The 17,379-nt window shown below is 36.6% G+C and overlaps 2 protein-coding genes across 2 annotated transcripts; one reads left to right on the forward strand and one right to left on the reverse strand.

The window, feature by feature from the left end:
- The first annotated feature begins 1,919 nt into the window (after positions 1–1,919).
- LOC110909305 (lanC-like protein GCL1) lies at positions 1,920–11,165 on the forward strand. Its single transcript, XM_022154339.2, has 4 exons — positions 1,920–2,194; positions 8,215–8,399; positions 8,482–8,593; positions 10,161–11,165. The coding sequence occupies exons 1-4, from the start codon at positions 2,030–2,032 to the stop codon at positions 10,971–10,973; spliced, it is 1,275 nt and encodes a 424-aa protein (XP_022010031.1). The 5' UTR covers positions 1,920–2,029; the 3' UTR covers positions 10,974–11,165.
- Positions 11,166–11,952: 787 nt separating this feature from the next.
- On the reverse strand, positions 11,953–17,230 carry LOC110909304 (putative WEB family protein At1g65010, chloroplastic). Its single transcript, XM_035983073.1, has 7 exons — positions 16,994–17,230; positions 16,743–16,799; positions 15,993–16,106; positions 13,986–13,996; positions 13,801–13,900; positions 12,105–13,695; positions 11,953–12,044 (listed from the first exon to the last, which is right to left on the reverse strand). The coding sequence occupies exons 1-7, from the start codon at positions 17,228–17,230 to the stop codon at positions 11,953–11,955; spliced, it is 2,202 nt and encodes a 733-aa protein (XP_035838966.1).
- Positions 17,231–17,379: the final 149 nt, after the last annotated feature.

A 17,379-nucleotide genomic window follows, 5' to 3' on the forward strand; every position in this document is an offset into this window, starting at 1 on the left:
AATAATTTTAATCAATTAAATGAGAGGATGACAAGTGTCTCAAAACAGGTTTCTTTGTATAATAAAGTAAACCTTTGGTAAATAATTCTTACATATATTAGATTAATAACTAATAATATCTAATCTAATTTAACTCTATCCATATTATCGGGTATCCTTAATTTTATATTAGATTAGATTAATATTAAATCTAATATTTAATTTAATATTACTAATATACCGTAACATAAATATATCTTATCACAACTTTCACCAATACTCACCTGTCATAAATTTTTTATTTCATATTTACATTTAACTTTACAAAGTTTATATTTATCCTAAACAAAAAAAAATTATTAATAATAAGAATTTGTATTAATTTAGATTAAATATTATTATTATTAGTATTATTAATAATTTTAATCAATTAAATGAGAGAATGACAAGTGTCCCAAAACACCTTTCTTTTATTATATAGTATAGATGGGAATACATGTCTATTGATATCATTGTAGTAAATATGAAATCTGTTACTTTGTATGTTTTGTTGTTACTAACACTCGATATTAGGGATGAGCATTTTGTACCAAATACCGGTATCGAACCAGTACCATACTGGCTATATTCGGTACTGGTACCGATACCCATTATTTTCGTTTTTCGGAACCATCCTCAACTCTACTCGATATTTTCATAAAAAGGTAAAAACCATGTATCTCATATAAGTTATAGTGTATGTATGACGTGTGTCCTTAGTTGATCAATGATCAGAAGTCATCATGAATTCTTGCACGTACGGGTGGATAGGTTTTTAAAATTTGTATGTCATGTATATTGTAAAAAATTGAACGATCTTGAATACCATATAAACAACCAGCCAAAAATAAAATCAAAGCTGACATATAAAAAGAGTGATTGATATTGATATTGTTTTTTTTTTTTTTTTTTCACTTATCTGTCATAGTTTCAAGTCTCACTCGAAGCACTAGTCTCCAAAGCCACTCATAGTTGGTCTGGTAATTTTAATTTCACTTATTCAAAACTTTGGCATTCAAACCCCACTTAAAGTATTTTGTTTTTACAACCCTCAAACCCCACTTAAAAGTATTTTATTTTTACAAACCTCTTAAAAAACTTAAGTTTATGACACTAGTGAAAAAAAAAAAAAAAAAAAAAATTCAAGTACGCAAATGCTTTCACGGTGCGTGACATTAGGTAACTAGACGGTCAAATGTTTTATAATCAGATCCATCATATCGTCAGTTCATCATTTGACTAATGCGCATCCAGTAAAATGGACAAGTTACTATGAATATGAGGCGTTCTTACAAATATATTAAACAAAATCATTTCATCCAAAACAATTTTTTTATTATATTGCCCTTCACTTTTAGGTTTTTTACAATTTTCATCCAAACGTCTAATTTTGATTATTTTTTCTGTCAAATTGGATATATATGACAAAAAATCCTAAAGCTCAAGGACGATTTTGGCAAAAATATTAGACGTTTGGATAAAAATGGCATAAAAAACTTCAAAAGTGAAGAATAATATAGTATAAAAAAGCTGTTTGAATGAAACTATCAAAAATGACAAAACCTTATAGATGATTTTAGCAATTTACTCTAAACAAAATATTGTATAAATATTATAATTAAATTTCATATAACAATTTTTTTAACGACTTAAATTATACCAAATTTGTAATCTACGGGCCACGCACAAACTCTTAACCTTAGCTCGTAACCAACCTAAGCTGAAATAATAAAAATTAACAGAACATTCTATAGAGGGCTGTCTTATCATGGTAAACTCAGAAACCAATAAAAATATAATAATAACCCACAAGTAATGCGTGATATATATCAATTGGGCCAAACACGGTGTGTGTGCTAACGTGGCACGTGTACACCATATGTTCTCTGTCCTACCTTCCACCTCCATCAATCATGTTTCTCCACCGATTCTCTCTATATAAACCTTATCATCCATCAAAGTTTCAGATAACGAAGAGCAAGCACTGTAAACTGTATTCATAACACAGATCATGTCATCCGTAGTAAATTTCACTTCTTCCAGCGATAACAATGACGGCGGTTATGAACAGCTCGATTTTCTCAATAAAATAAGTTGTCCGACGGTTGATGGTGCCGCTAATTTGTCACTTTCACCGGAGACGTTTCTGGAAGCTGCCGTTGCTCTCAAAGAGCAGGTATTTTTTTTCAGGATTGAGTTAAAGAGATTTTTATTTAATTGTAAGTTTTGGAAATATAACATCAGTTTAGTTTAATTTAGTTTTTTTTAAGGCGACAATTAGGAGGTTTTTTTATTAACGACATTTAAACATTTAAGACATATAAACATTTAAAATAGAGACGATTACAGACTAATGACAGGAAGACGAGCAACAAGTTGTGCCAGACTATAGTCCGTGAAAGGAAAAACACAAACCGGATACGGTACTTGTACTTGTTATGGTGCGCAGTACTCGCACTTGCACTTAAAATCATAAAAATAAATATTAGGGTGTAAGGAGTGGTTAAACATTTTGGAGTGGCAAACTAAAAAATCAACCAATGAGAGTGTGCCACGTCAATCAGTAAAAAGTGTTTAAACTTTGGTGAAAAGTGTTGGCAATGGTTTAAACACTTGGTGAAGTGGTAAACTTTTAAAAAAAAAAGGAAAAAGGTGTGATTGGTTGAGAGATGGCATGGACCCCACCCCACAACACCCTCTCTCTCATACACTCCCTCTCTCCTGCTCCCTCACTCTCTCTCTCTCTTCTTCCCCGCGTCGGCAAGCAATCACCACTAGTACAAAATAACTTTTTTGGTTCTGTATTTTATGCTTTATTTTGTGTTGTATCATAGAGCACCAACAAATATACCACCAAATAATAGGATTTGTTGGTGCTGTTCAATAACAGCACCATTAAATCTCCAAACACACCACCAAAAAATCGATGATAGAAACACAAGTCCCAGCACCATTAAATCTACAAACACACCACCAAAAAATAACAGGTGTCAAATAATAACAAATCTACATAGCACCAAAAAACATCTCCATAGCACCAAAAAATAAGACAAGAAAAAAACATAAATTTTTAATATTTTTGCAAAATTCTAGAATTTTCAGTAATATTTCCCAATATAATTCCAATTACACACAAATAGACATGCTCACGACAAAAGTTAACTAGTATTAAACAACCTGTTCAAGTATATCGAATTACAAATTAAAAGTCTCAATGAAACACAAACTAATGTTTACAACATCAAAACATCTTTTTAATAAATCCCAACATTAAATCTACCACTAAATTCTCGATTTGAGATTCTCCAAAATACCATTCTTCATTGGTGTCCATCCATAGAGTATACTTATTTATCCTGGGGCACGCAAAAACAAGAAACAGTTAGAAAGAGCACAACCATAATGCAAATGTAGTGAAATACGAGTCAAGCTTAAGACGTGATGCAAGATCTTTATGTGCGAAAGGTACACGATACCGGCCATATAATAAGTAACTGTCACAAAAGACCTGCAAAAAACTAAGCTCGTACATGCTTGTACTTTCAAGATTCACCAACTAACCAAGAAAACACAATTCTCAGATTGTAGAAGTTAACTCACATGATAAGGGCATGTAAAGCAAGTTCCTTTTCCACTCCCAAAAGCTAGAAGCAAGCCATGGCGGTGACAAACCACTATAGAAAAAACACTAGAACAAAAATTAAGAAAGTGTGGTTGTATGCTTATTGTTTGTTCTTGTACACGAAATGAAATACTACAAACAATTATTAAAATAGATCTCTCATCACCTAACCAAATCGATGTCTGACCCTTGTTTGTCATGTAACATACATATGCTTACAATAAACATTCACTAAACGTGTATACGGTGTACATTAAACATCATACTACACTGTTTGGATTTAATATTTGTTCATTCCTGGGAAAACGGTTGAAAACAATGTAGATAGGGATCTCCACTTCTGCTAGTCCTAAAAAAATAAACAAAGACAGTGGTAAGATGAAGGGCATGTTTGGCTAAGCTTTTTGAAACAACTTATTGACTTATTGGCTTTTTCTCCTCACATACACCCTCATTGCCAAACATTATTTTGGAGCTTATGACTTTTCAAAAAACCAATAAGTCAATAAGTTGTTTCAAAAAGCTTAGCCAAACATGCCAGAAATCCTAAGGTGCTCAAAAGTCATGATGCTTGACCAATTTGATCAGACCATTCATTGCCTTACAGAAATCTTAATGAAGTTCATTTATCTACGCTCATTCTAAAGCTAAAACAAAAAAAAAAAAAAAAACATTATACGGATTACGAGACTCCATAAGTGAAGCAAAAGCCTACATATATAAAAGGAATAAATATAAAGAAAATGCTAATTATAATGTGTATGTGTGCGTGAGTATTGAGATATCTTATCAAACAAATACGGTTCTTGCAAAAAAGAAAAACATTGAATAATGGTACCTACCAGTGGAGGGGTTTCAAAAAGCCTAAGCTATTGGTGAAAGACTTGAACGATTAGAACTTGTTTTAGTAGCCAAAACTGAAACCTCGCTCAGCTATAACAATTCAAGGTCAAGACAACCTGCAAAAAAAAAAAGCCCCTATCCAAAAATCAAAATATAAACCGGATCACACAAAATTAAGCAACTTATAGCATAAACTTTTAGAACCAAATCGGGAAAAAAAAGACGAAATCAGGAAGAAAGATTGAACGGACCTGTTTTTACGAGGACCATTAACGAGCCTAGAGGATGATTTCCAACAGAGCTACAAATGAGAGATCGATTTAGCGATGATCAATTTAGGGGAGACGGTTGAGAGCAAACTTAACGCAAATGATCAGTTGAGTTGGGTTGGGAAAACTGAGCGTGCTAGGGTTAGGGGAGAGAAGAGAAGTTTATTTTTGGGTGTGGGGAATCAAAATATTGGGAGGAAGCGGAGGGCGGGACTTTAGTTTTTTAAGTCAAATGATCAAAATATTGAGGGACTTCACATTATCTCGTAGTATTCAAATTTTTTAAATTCTGATAATGCCAACATTTATTTAAACTTTAGATTTATTAATTCTCAAGATAAAATTAAAAACATATAGAATTATAAAAGATAACGTTGGCATTTATAGGAAATTTAATATTGTATTATTATTTAGATAGAGAAATCAAACCTCATTGCTTTATACCCTAGTGGTAGGGATGGCAAAAATATTCGAGTCAGACGGGTATCCCTGAAACCTGATACTAAAACAGGTATACCTAGGGGCGGCAATTCTTGAAACGACCCGTTAACCTGACCCGAACCCGACACAAAAAAAAACAGGTTTGGGTCGACTAACACAACCCGTTTAAAAAAACAGGTCGGGTTCGGGTTGACCCGTATTAAAAACGGGTCGGGTTCGGGTTGACCCGTATAAAAACGGGTTGACCCATTAACCCGTTTAACTATTTAGATAAAAAAATATTTTATATTTTTGTTTTTGTTTTTTCAGTTTCTATTTTACATGGTTAGTTATAATAATGTTAATTTTGACACATTATATTATTTATTTATCACACTCATACTCATCATTAAACATGTTATCGATAACCCGCTTAAAACCGAACAACTCGTTTATGAATCGTCAACTTATATCAACTCGTTAAAAAATATGGGTTAAACGGGTCGGGTTCGGGTTGACCCAAATTAATATGGGTCGGGTTAGGGTTGAAATCTTTGACCCGAATAATAATATGGGTCGAGTTCGGGTTGAGCATTTCAACCCACCAACCCGCCAACCCGTAACCCGTCAACCCGCCGACCTATCAACCCGACACGATTGCCACCCCTAGGTATACCCAATGTTCGATGGGTATTTGACCGGGTATGAGATTAGTTTTAATTTTTTTTCACGGGTATGGGTCGGGACGTCGGGTACAGGATTAGGTGATACCAAACCCAATTACCCGAAACCATATACCCGTTTACCCGAACTATATACCCGATCTTATACCCGAAATTTTTAATTTATATTTTTGATATTTCATTAACCCTTGTCCAAAGTGATTTATTTTAGTATGTTAATAATGTGAAAAAAAATTCTTTTAGTGTTATTTAATTTTATCACCCTTAACTATTAGGTATTGGCTCTTGTCACTCCTAGCTATCCATTCGGCTCCCACCACTCCCAACTTAATTACACAATAAATGTAATTAAATTTAAACTTCGTACCTTAAAGTGATGATTGAATAAAGATTTAAAGAAAGTGGTGGAAGACTTGCATTTCCCTTGAGGGATGTAGGTTAAACTCCCACTTGGTGCAGAGTGAGACACTGGTGGGCAATGATAGGAGATCTAGGGAAACCTGGGTTGGTTCCTTGAGCCAAACAAGTTTTACCGGTAATTTCACCGTCGTGCCTACGGACGGGTGGGTTACCGGGTTTTCCCCGTAATTGGTGGTGGACTCGGGTTACTCTCAGAGTACTCCGTTTGTCCAGTGGGTGCCCCGAGAGTGCTCAGAATTGATTCTGTTGGCCGTTAAAAAAATAAAAATTTATATTCAATTAAAACATAACAAATGAAATATTAAATCAAAACATATCATCAAGAGTAAACTTCCATTTTGCTCCCTATGATTTGGCCATTTTAACGGTTTACCCCAATCCTTTAAAAATAGTCATTTTACTCCCTGGTCTATGAAACTTGTCTCTATTTCACCCCCTGCCCTTAACGCCATCCAATTCAACCATTAAAACCTGGTCACATGCCCCTCACAGAAGGAGGGACATTTTAGTCTTTTCCCATATTTTAGATATTTTGTTATTATATATAATATAATACATATATAAAACAGATATACACTCTCTTCTCTCTCTACATGCTCTCTCTACTCCGTAAATCAGTCTCACCATCAACAACCTCCCCACCAACAGCCACCATCCTACACCACCACCATCATCCGCCGACCACTGCTAACCACCACATGCCGTCACCACCCACCACCCCACTAACCACTACCTGCCGACACCACCCACTAACCACCACTTGTCAACACCGACACTACCCACCACCCCACTAACCACCACCTGCTGACACCATCCACAACCACCATCACCTACCAAAATACCCTTCTAGTTAATGGATTTTTTTGATGGAGTTATAGGCAGGGAGTAAAATGATGATAAGTTAGAAAAATCAGGGAGGAAAATGGCTATTTTTAAACTATTGGGGCAAAACCGTTAAAATGACCAAATTATAGGGAGCAAAATGGAAGTTAACTCAATAATTAATTATGGGAAAAGACTAAAATGCCCCTCATATGAGGGGCATGTGACCAGGATTTAACGGTTGAATTGGATGGCGTCAGGGGATGGGAGTGAAATAGAGATAAACTTCATAGATCAGGGAGTAAAAGGACTATTTTGAAAGAATCGGGCAAAACCGTTAAAACGGTCAAACCACAGGGAGTAAAACGGAAGTTTACTCTATCATCAATAAAATACCTTTAATTGGAAATATTTAATTTAATGGTATTGTGGATTGGAGAAGATTGAGCATAGATAAATTTTTGGTGCTATTTTCAACTTCCAGGCTAAAAAAAAGCAATTTTGTGATGTATTTTGATGGTATTAACAACTTTCACCATCAAAAAATCAATTTTATGGTTGTAAGCATTTAATGGTGCTTTGTAATCTATTTTTTGGTGGTATGTTTATTTATTGGTGTTGTAATGTTGTTATTTGGTGCTTTGTATTATAATATAACACCAAAAAATGAATTTGACACTACCAAAAAATTGGTTTTGTACTAGTGCACCGATCCATTTACCACACCGATCGGTAAAGGGGTTGGCGGCGGTGTTGCCGCTCGGCAAACCGACTTTGCCGCGCCCCTTTACCGACCACTCCGGACACCCTTAGTGCTGATACCGGTACTGATCCAGTACGTATAGTGGAAGTGCAAAATTACCCAAAAAGTTACCTAAACCGAAATTTAAATGTAAACTAAAAGATTTTCAAAATCAATTCGATATCGACTTTTGACGTTTTCTGTACCAGGCTGGTGTCGGTTTTTACCTTCATGTACTGATAACCGTATCGATATTTTCGATACCAGTACCGGTTGACACAAGCTAATCCAAGTTAAAAAGTAAAGAAGATAATAAAAGTATTAAAAAACTATATATATTATTACAATATTTATAACACTATATTTTTTTACCAGGTGGTGAAAGTGACGTGGACGGAGGTGTGCGCCGGAGGTGTGGAAATAGTGGATCCAACGGTTTACACAGGTTTGTTAGGGACTGCGTTCACCTGCCTGCGGTTCTATGAAGCTACTGGTAGTCACCGGGATTTGCAATTGAGCGCTGATATCGTCGACGCTTGTGCTACTAATACTTCCACTAGGTAGATTATCTGGTTTTAGCGCCATTTGGATGAGATCTTTCCCTATTTAGTTTCCATGATAGTTTCTTTTATAAAAAAACAGGTATATGACATTTTTATGTGGAAGAGGAGGCATATATGCCTTAGGTGCAGTGATAGCGAATCACTGCGGAGATCATCGCAAGCGTGATTTTTATCTTGCCGAATTTATGGAGGTACATATGCATATTTTAATTTCATCACCCAAACGTAATCGTTTGAATGTTGGTGTTTACTGTGGTTTGTCGTGTTGATCCAAGAGTCTTTTTAAACAGTCATCAAGATGTTGCTATTGGAGGACTCTAGAAACAATCACGTCAAACCATGATAATCTTAATCTTTAGATTAAGCGTTAATAACTTAATATAAAAGTTAAGCAGGCTGTAGTCTACTTCTTTATTGTTAAGATTGAATGACGTTGATCATTTAGGAATTATTTAATTAAAATAGTGTAGTTTTTATGTGTTCACAAGATCTAACAGTTATAAAGTATATTGCAGTGGCAAAGCTTGAAAATTTCCACCGGGGGGTCGGAAGTCACCAGACCTAAAAAATTTATATAAGTAAATTTTTTTATAAAACCGGGAGGTCGAAAACGTATATACCTAAAAAATTTTATACGAAACGTACATACATAACATTACTGGGCGAAAAGTTCGGGGAGTCCCGGCCCCTTGAAAGCTACGCCCCTGGTATATTGGACAAGTTGTTTTCAAGCTTAAAACCATCTTAAAACCATGTCTAGATTATCAACAAATGGCTTTACCTAACTCGGCCCTTTTAGTCGTACGTGTAAATGTAGTTGAACGATCTATTGGATCATAGACGACCCTGGCCCCGATCTTTAATTAGTTTTATGAATGGATACCAATAACTAATTTTTTGAAGCTCCCAAACACTACAAGCTAATTACAAACGAATAATAATTACATTTTTTTTCCAAGTATTTAAAGAAAATAAGGATCAGTTGATGCAATAACAGAATAACTTTGTGTACGCATAAATATTCTTTTGAATAATGAATTACATATCCTAGCCACAGATCACCTTATCATTGCCATCGATTTCGAATAATGAATTACATATCCTAGCCACAGATCACCTTATCATTGCCATCGATTTGTCTTTATCACCCAAATCTCAGGAACACGCGTTGATGTATCCATATTCATACATCTATATACGCACATGCCTAAACATATTGTCATGGGTCTATTTACTGAAATTGTGGACAAATGCAAGTGGGAAAAGAAGATATTTTGTACTCACAATCTTTGATTGTGGTCCAAAGTTTACCAAAGTTGAGGCCACAGGTGTTCCAACAAACACTTGTGAGATTCCCTTTACCCAGTGTGGCAATGGGTCCATTCTGTAAATCATAATAACATAGAAGAGGGTCATGTCTAGATATTAAAAATTATTGATACGGTCCTAAATTTTACTTGTAATACGCTATACAAATCTCATGTCACCTGTGGGCGATTGAGATTTTGGGTTATAAGGAAATTCACATCTTAAATATCACCAACGCGTTTAGGGAGCTAGCATTGGTTTAATACACATTAGAAATCTTTAGTGTAAACAGCTAAAAAGAAAATATTTTCATTAAAGGTGAATGCTTTAAACTAATTTTGTGTTAAACCAAAAATAATTTCACTTTTCTTCAAGCAAGTCAATATATTCTCTATCTATGAAAATAGAGTTAACTTATATATTTTGTGGTTTAAATTGATTTGTTTCCAGCTGGCACAAGAGACGGCCCTCCCTGCGGGACCTGAGGAAGGCGGTTTTGGAATGTCGTATGATCTTCTTCACGGCCGTGCGGGTTTCTTATGGGCTGCATTATTCATAAACAAACACATCGGTCAAGAAACAGTGCCATCCGATACCCTCAATCCGATAGTCAAAGCAGTGATAGCTGGAGGAAGAGCCGGTGCACCTGACCACGCTATGTGCCCGTTGATGTACAGATGGCATGGGACCAGATACTGGGGTGCGGCTCATGGGCTCGCTGGCATATTGCATGTGTTGCTTCATTTCCCGTTATCTGAAGAAGACGCGGAGGATGTAAAAAAGACTTTAAAATACATGATGAGCAAAAGGTTCCCTCATACAGGCAATTACCCATCTAGTGAAGGTAATGCAAGGGATAATTTGGTTCAGTGGTCTCACGGTGCCGGTGGCATGGCTATAACCCTGTGCAAGGCTTCTCAAGTTTTCCCACATGATCGAGAGTTGCGTGATGCAGCAATCGAAGCAGGAGAAGTGGTGTGGAAGAGCGGGTTAGTGGAGAAAGCAGGGCTTGCGGACGGTGCTTCTGGGAACGCATATGCTTTCCTTGCGCTATATCGGCTAACGGGAGACGCTATTTATGTGGACCGTGCCAAGGCGTTTGGTGGGTTCTTGTATGCCAATGCTAGGAAGCTTATGACTAGCACCACTTCTCATGGACTTGACCATGGGTTTTCCCTTTTTCAAGGGCTTGCTGGAGTAGCTTGCCTTTGGTCTGACCTGGTCAGACCAGAGGACTCTAGGTTTCCTGGGTTTGAAATCTAAAATTTTTATATCATTGGGTTTTATGTAATGATACTTTTAGGTGGTTGGTTAAGTAGTTGGTATGTAACGATACCGTTTTCTAACATTCATGTCTCACAATCTAAAAGTTATGTACTAGGGGTGTTCAAACAACGAAACCGTCTAAACTATTTAATATGTCGACTGGTTTGAGATTTAAACAGTTCAGTTTAACCGTCCTGTTCGTGTGAAACTTTGAACCGGCTATTTAACCTTTATTATTTTTATATACTTTTTGATATATATTACATGTATTATATAATCAGGGGAAAGTGAATATGAGGATGTTATGCAACTAATCGTTCTAATTTCCTTCGCTTTCCTTCTCTTGTGTGGACCAATTCACATCAGTAGCCGACCAAACAAATGACTGCCGGAAAAACATTTCGTTCTTCCGTTTTCACTTAATTTTCAGGGGGGGGGGGGGGGTCAAATTTTCATGGGGGCGCTCAGGGTTTTCACGTACACAGTACTTTAAAGTTTATTTTTCAAGGAGGCGCCCGCCCACCCAAGGGTGACAGTGGGTCCGCCCCTAAAACCACCGAATGCGAACTACTAAATGTGCTACCAAATGTGTTATCAAATGTCCTACCGAATGTGAACTACCAAATGTGTTACAAATGTTGAAGTATAGTATATTGTTATGTTATTATCCGTGCACCGAGTAAAACCTGGTTTACTAAGACGTACATTTTCCTTTGATGTGCATTAGGTTATAGGACCATCGGTGAAGACCAAGAAGTGGGCTTAAGGGATTTAAAATCAAAGATTTTCTTAAATGAAATCGATGATTGTTATTTTTTTTTTATATTGTAGTATTGAAATGTCTTAGCATTAATGGAAATGAAGTATTGAATTTTGACTATTGTATAGGTGACACGTTTGCCCTGACACATACTGGGTGTTACATACATATATAATCATAGCTCCAAATTCCAAGTATAAACTTAATATAAGAAGATCAATTTACTTGTCCTTTACCTTCTTCTTTACCATGTTCTTTTGCTTGTTCTTTTACATCTTCTTTACCTTGTTCTTTTGCCTGTTCTTTACCTTTTTCTTTACCAGGTTCTTTACCTTTTTCTTTTTCTTTTTCTTTAGCATGTTCTTTACCTTGTTCTTTACCATGTTCTTTAGCCTGTTCTTTACCTTGTTCTTTTGCATGTTCTTTGCCATCTTCTTTTGCCTGTTCCTTACCTTGTTCCTTTGCTTGTTCTTTACCTTGCTCCGTTGACCCTTCTTTTTTGGCTTCATTTTTCCCAACTATAAGTTCTCCGATCTTCCTAAACAGTTTCTTTCGGTTATAAAGACCATACATATAGGAGCCCTTGTCATCACCATCTTCCGTATGATGGTGGTGGTGGTGGTGACCACTAGTACCACCATGCACACTATGCTCTTCTTCTTCAAGCTGACTTGACCCACCCAAATCTTCAAAGCCTGTTGCAGCCTTTTGCTGTCCTTTCGATTCTGGCGTGTGTGGTTCTGATGTAGGTGACACGCTAGTATCGAAGATCGACCCTTTAAGCGCTTCAGCTTTCTCAGGATCATCATCTACAACAATTTCTGTCACATTATCGTCTTCATGGTAAAACATCATGTCTTCATCTTCTTTGTTAAACGCTTTAAACTCACTAAAATCAAAGTGAAACATTTGTCGCGGTGTATTTCTTCCATCTAGATGGTCTTCATAAAGCATAGAATCTGGGGAGTTGAAAACGTCAGTGTGTTCTTCGTAAAACTTATTAGCTTCGGCTTTTGCTGCTAGTAATCTTTTAAATTCCTTGACGTTTTCGCGAGCTGCAACTTCATTGATTCTTAATCGTTCGTTTTCTTTCGTGAGGAAGTGTACAGATTCTTCCTTCTCGGCTAATAAGTCTTTAAGTTCTGTATTCTCGGCTTGAGCGATGGTTGCAGCTTCTTTAGCAACTGATGACTCATTTAGAGCTTGTTTCACATGATCCCTCAGTTTGAAAGCTTCTTCTCTAGCAATTCTTGTGGTGTTCTCAGCTGCAACTAAAGCCTCGTTTAGTCTATGGTTATCGTGTTTTAGTGATGCGATGTCTTCATCGGCTTTCTTTATACAACTTATGAATCCCATTTCTTTCGCGGTCCATGCAAGAACATGTTCTTCAGATTCTACTCTTATCCGTTCAGCTGTCTCCGTTTGTAACTCGAGTTCTTCATGTAATCGCTCGATTTCCTTTTTCAAATGGGCTGCTTGTTCTTCCGATAACCGTAGCTTTTCGCTTGCGCTACTAGATTCCATCGCTACTTCGCTTAAAGCCGATGCTAAATCATCCATAGCTTTCTTGCTTCTCTCCTCAGCTTCTTGTGCTATTCTCACTTCTTTTCGCAACATTGCGATTTCGTCTCTCAGGGCTTTCGTATTCGAAGATGAATCCATATCACCCCTCCGATCGAACCCGTTTCTACCACCTGCTTGAAGGTTATCGAGCTTTTCTTGTAGGGCTATGACATCTTGCTTAGACTCTTCCAAGTCCATTTTAGTTTGCTCGATTTGTTGGGTTTGAAACATCAATGATTCCAACATTTGTGATTCTGATTGCTTAGTTTTCTCCAGTTCATTTTCCAGATCCCGAATCTGTTTCGTAAATCGCTCTATAGAAGCATCCCGTTTCTTCAATTCCTCTTCTAAATCACTAATTTGTTTCTGCGTCATTGTAGCTTTAGCTATCCGATTCTACATAACAAAATTATAAATCATAGTCATATATGCAACCAATCTCAACCTAATTGAAACAAATTTATAGTTCAACCCAATTAGATATACGTCAGATAAACTAACCGAATTGCGATCAACAGAAACTAAGGCTTGTTTATCAACAGAAATGCTTCTAACTAGAAACGACGAATGCTTCTTTTGTCCGAATTCCAAATGACCATATCTAAAGATCAACAATAACTCGTAAAGAATATGAATTGCAACTACGAAATCCGTATGTAACAGATGATCTAGATCGGATTATATACAAATCTTTAACCTAATAAACAAATGATTCCAATTTTTATTAAATGATGATGCAATTGGGAACGAACAAAACCAAATTTTCCTTCAAAACACTCTCATCATTTGCAACACAGATCTTTTAATCACCAACTTAGAAACTAGCGGATGTTAAAAATCAGATTCTCTCCACCAATATTTCCACTTATTTTCATTGTCAATCTATATTTAGAAGTTAGAATTTATTTTACTAAATTTATAATCGATTTATACGTATCTCCAACATTCAAAACTATTTTGCTTTTCATGTTTTATGTTTTTAACAACTTCATAATGTCTTTCATTGCTTTTCATGTTTTATTTTCCAATATATTGCTACAGGGTTGTTTTTATTTTAGTCCTTCTCTTGAACTAAGAGCATCTCCAACGCTACCGTTGGGTTTGTTTTCGGACCCACCACCTGAGCATGTCACATCATTCCAAACCTCTACCTAAAAAGATGACCTTTTTTCTTTTAACGCTAAACCAATCCGGACCTCCACCTCATACCCCACTTTTATATAAAAATATATATTATAAAATAAAGTTTTTGTGTGTGGTCCCCACACATTTGGGTCCGGTTGAGTCCACCACAGCGGACCAGACCACACTTCACCACTCTTCATGTATGTATATTTCACACGTTTGCAAAATTAAAAGGCCTAATCTTTTCTTTGATAACATCATGTGAAAGTTATTATTACAAGCTTTAGATCTCGATTTAGTTTTTTAGAAAACTGATCATAGATCTCAATCTGTGTGTGTACGCGCGATGGAGTTTGTTAATGTTATTGCAGGTCGTAATGCGGAGACGTGGTCGTAGGTTTATATAAAGTGTGGATTACTATGGTGTAATAGTGAAGTAGGTTTGATGACATAATGATTGAGACAGATTATTTGTGAATGAGTGATGTATTTGTGTCGTTGATAATGTTGTACATTCTTTCGAAGCGTATAAGAGATTTGATGGCATGAGGGACAGGTTAAAAGTTTCTTTGGGGGAGAAAATTTGAATCTGTGAAATTTATCATGATTGATATGAACAATATTTTGTTATGGAAATTTCTTGGTGTCGATATGGTGCTATATATCCATTGTTTGACAATGGCATCCAGATGAGAACAAAGGGTTTCCGCATCAGAGGAAGAAGCAGCGACCTTAGCCGCTTCAATATCAGAGGAGGAGGCAGTTGCCAGTGCTTTTCGTCTGGGTTCCAGATGGTCGTGGACCTGATAGACTCGACAAGAGTTCTAGAAGAGTTCTGCCCAAGTGGTGTAGTGGGCAGTTTCGACTTCTAGGGTTATGGGAACAAGGTTTTTAATGTTGTTGACTGTCATTGTTGGATGGATCTTGGAACGCATACGTATATATTAGGAGGAAGATGGGGAGAGAAGAGGAGAGTGTGGCGGAAATCAGCAGCGCAGAGGGGAAGGTTAGCATGAGGGCAGTGGCGGATGCATGATTTTATTCTAATGGGTTCCTTTTAGTGAATTCTTTTTAATTCTCACTAATTTTTTCTAAATTCTACAAAGTTCTCACCAGTGTTGTAAAAATCGCGACTAGGCGGCGATTAATCGCTAGTCAGCAAGTAACTGAGTAATTTTTCGTTAATCAGTCCATTAATCGCTAGTCGGGTCTAGTCGGACCTAGTCGGCCTAGTCGGACCTAGTCGGCCAGCCAAAAATCGGTGATTCCGGCCAGATTCCGGCAAAAAGCCTGAATATTCCGGCCAAAACCTCTAAATTCCGGCCAGTTTTCAACCAAACCATGTAAATTCCAATAATCGATCCTGTATACTTGAAAAAAATGAGTCGAGTAAGAGTTAAAACCTAGATACTTAAAATATTTACCTATAAAAATGTGTATATGTATACATAAAAGTGAAAATTACATATAAAAACCCGATCTGATTAATCCCGATTAATCCTGAGTAATCCCGAGTAGTCGCTAGTCCCCACCTCACCGGCCGACTAGCGACTAACGAGTTATCCAACCTTGGTTCTCACAAATCTTTTCCGTTTTTTTCCAAACGCATTGGGTTCCTGGGAACCCACAAATGTAGGCTGGATCCGCCCTTGCATGGGGGAAAGATCAGAATTAGAATTGCTCTGATACCATATAAGATTTGTAATTCACGGCTTAAATACTCTATATTATTTATCCTCTATATATAACACAAAACAAATCCTATAAATATGGAAAATATAATGCTATACAAAAATACTATTTCCTAAGATAATTTATTTACATAATTTACGCTATTAACTACGTTTAATTCTTTGAAGCTAGTTTCCTGCAAATAAACAATTTTTGTCTTTAGGTTGTACTAGAGACAAGGTCGATATGCCAACCGAACACACCCATAGAAAATAATTAGGCTCAAACTATCTACTCACCAAGTGTGTAGATAGCCAAAAAGGTGTTTTTTGTCCTATGTGCATACCCTGCAGTGTCGAGCTGTGGGCAAAGCGTGATGTTTTGGTCCGGTCAACCAGACAAAGACTGACAGGTCTGTTGACCGGACCAAAACGCCGAGCTTTGGCCGCGTTTTGGTCCTGTCAACCAGACCGGGTATCAGTCTTTTGTCTGGTTGACAGGACCAAAACACGGCCAAAGCTCGGCGTTTTGGTCCGGTCAACAGACCCGTCAGACACTCGTCAGTCTTTGTCTGGTTGACTGGACCAAAACGCCGCGCTTTGGCCACAGCTCGACACTGCAGGGTGTGCATATAAGACAAAAAACACCTTTTTGGTGTGCCAATAGGCAAATGGGTGTGCAAATAGGTACACCCAATAATTATTCTGTTTAAATAAAGTACAATTATTAGATTACAAATACCAAAGAACCACACCACATCTGAAGAAACATTAAAGTATACTAAAGGGGTTGCAACTATGATCAAGATCAGTGATACAAGATATAAAAAGTTATATAATTATATGAATTGTTTCACTAAAACATACAATCATATCTCCAAATCCCAAGTTAAACTTACTATAAGAAGATCAATTTGCTTGTTCTTCTGCCATTTCTTTACCTTGTTCTTTTCCCTGCTCTTTTCCTTGTTCTTGTGCGTGTTCTTTACCTTATTCTTTTGCTTGCTCTTTACCATGTTCGTTTGCGTGTTCTTTACCATATTCTTTTGCATGTACTTTACCATGCTCTTTTTCTTGTTCTTTACCTTGTTCTTTTGCCTGTTCTTTACCTTGTTCTTTTGCCTTCTCTTTACCATGTCGTTTGTGTGTTCTTTACCATATTCTTTTGCATGTACTTTACCAGGCTCTTTTTCTTGTTCTTTACCTTATTCTTTTGCCTGTTCTTTACCTTGCATTTTCTTATTATTTTTCCCGATTATAAGCTCTCCAATCTTCCTAAACAATT

This window comes from Helianthus annuus, chromosome 14, assembly GCF_002127325.2.
Source record: "Helianthus annuus cultivar XRQ/B chromosome 14, HanXRQr2.0-SUNRISE, whole genome shotgun sequence".
In the NCBI taxonomy this organism is placed as follows: Eukaryota; Viridiplantae; Streptophyta; class Magnoliopsida; order Asterales; family Asteraceae; genus Helianthus; species Helianthus annuus.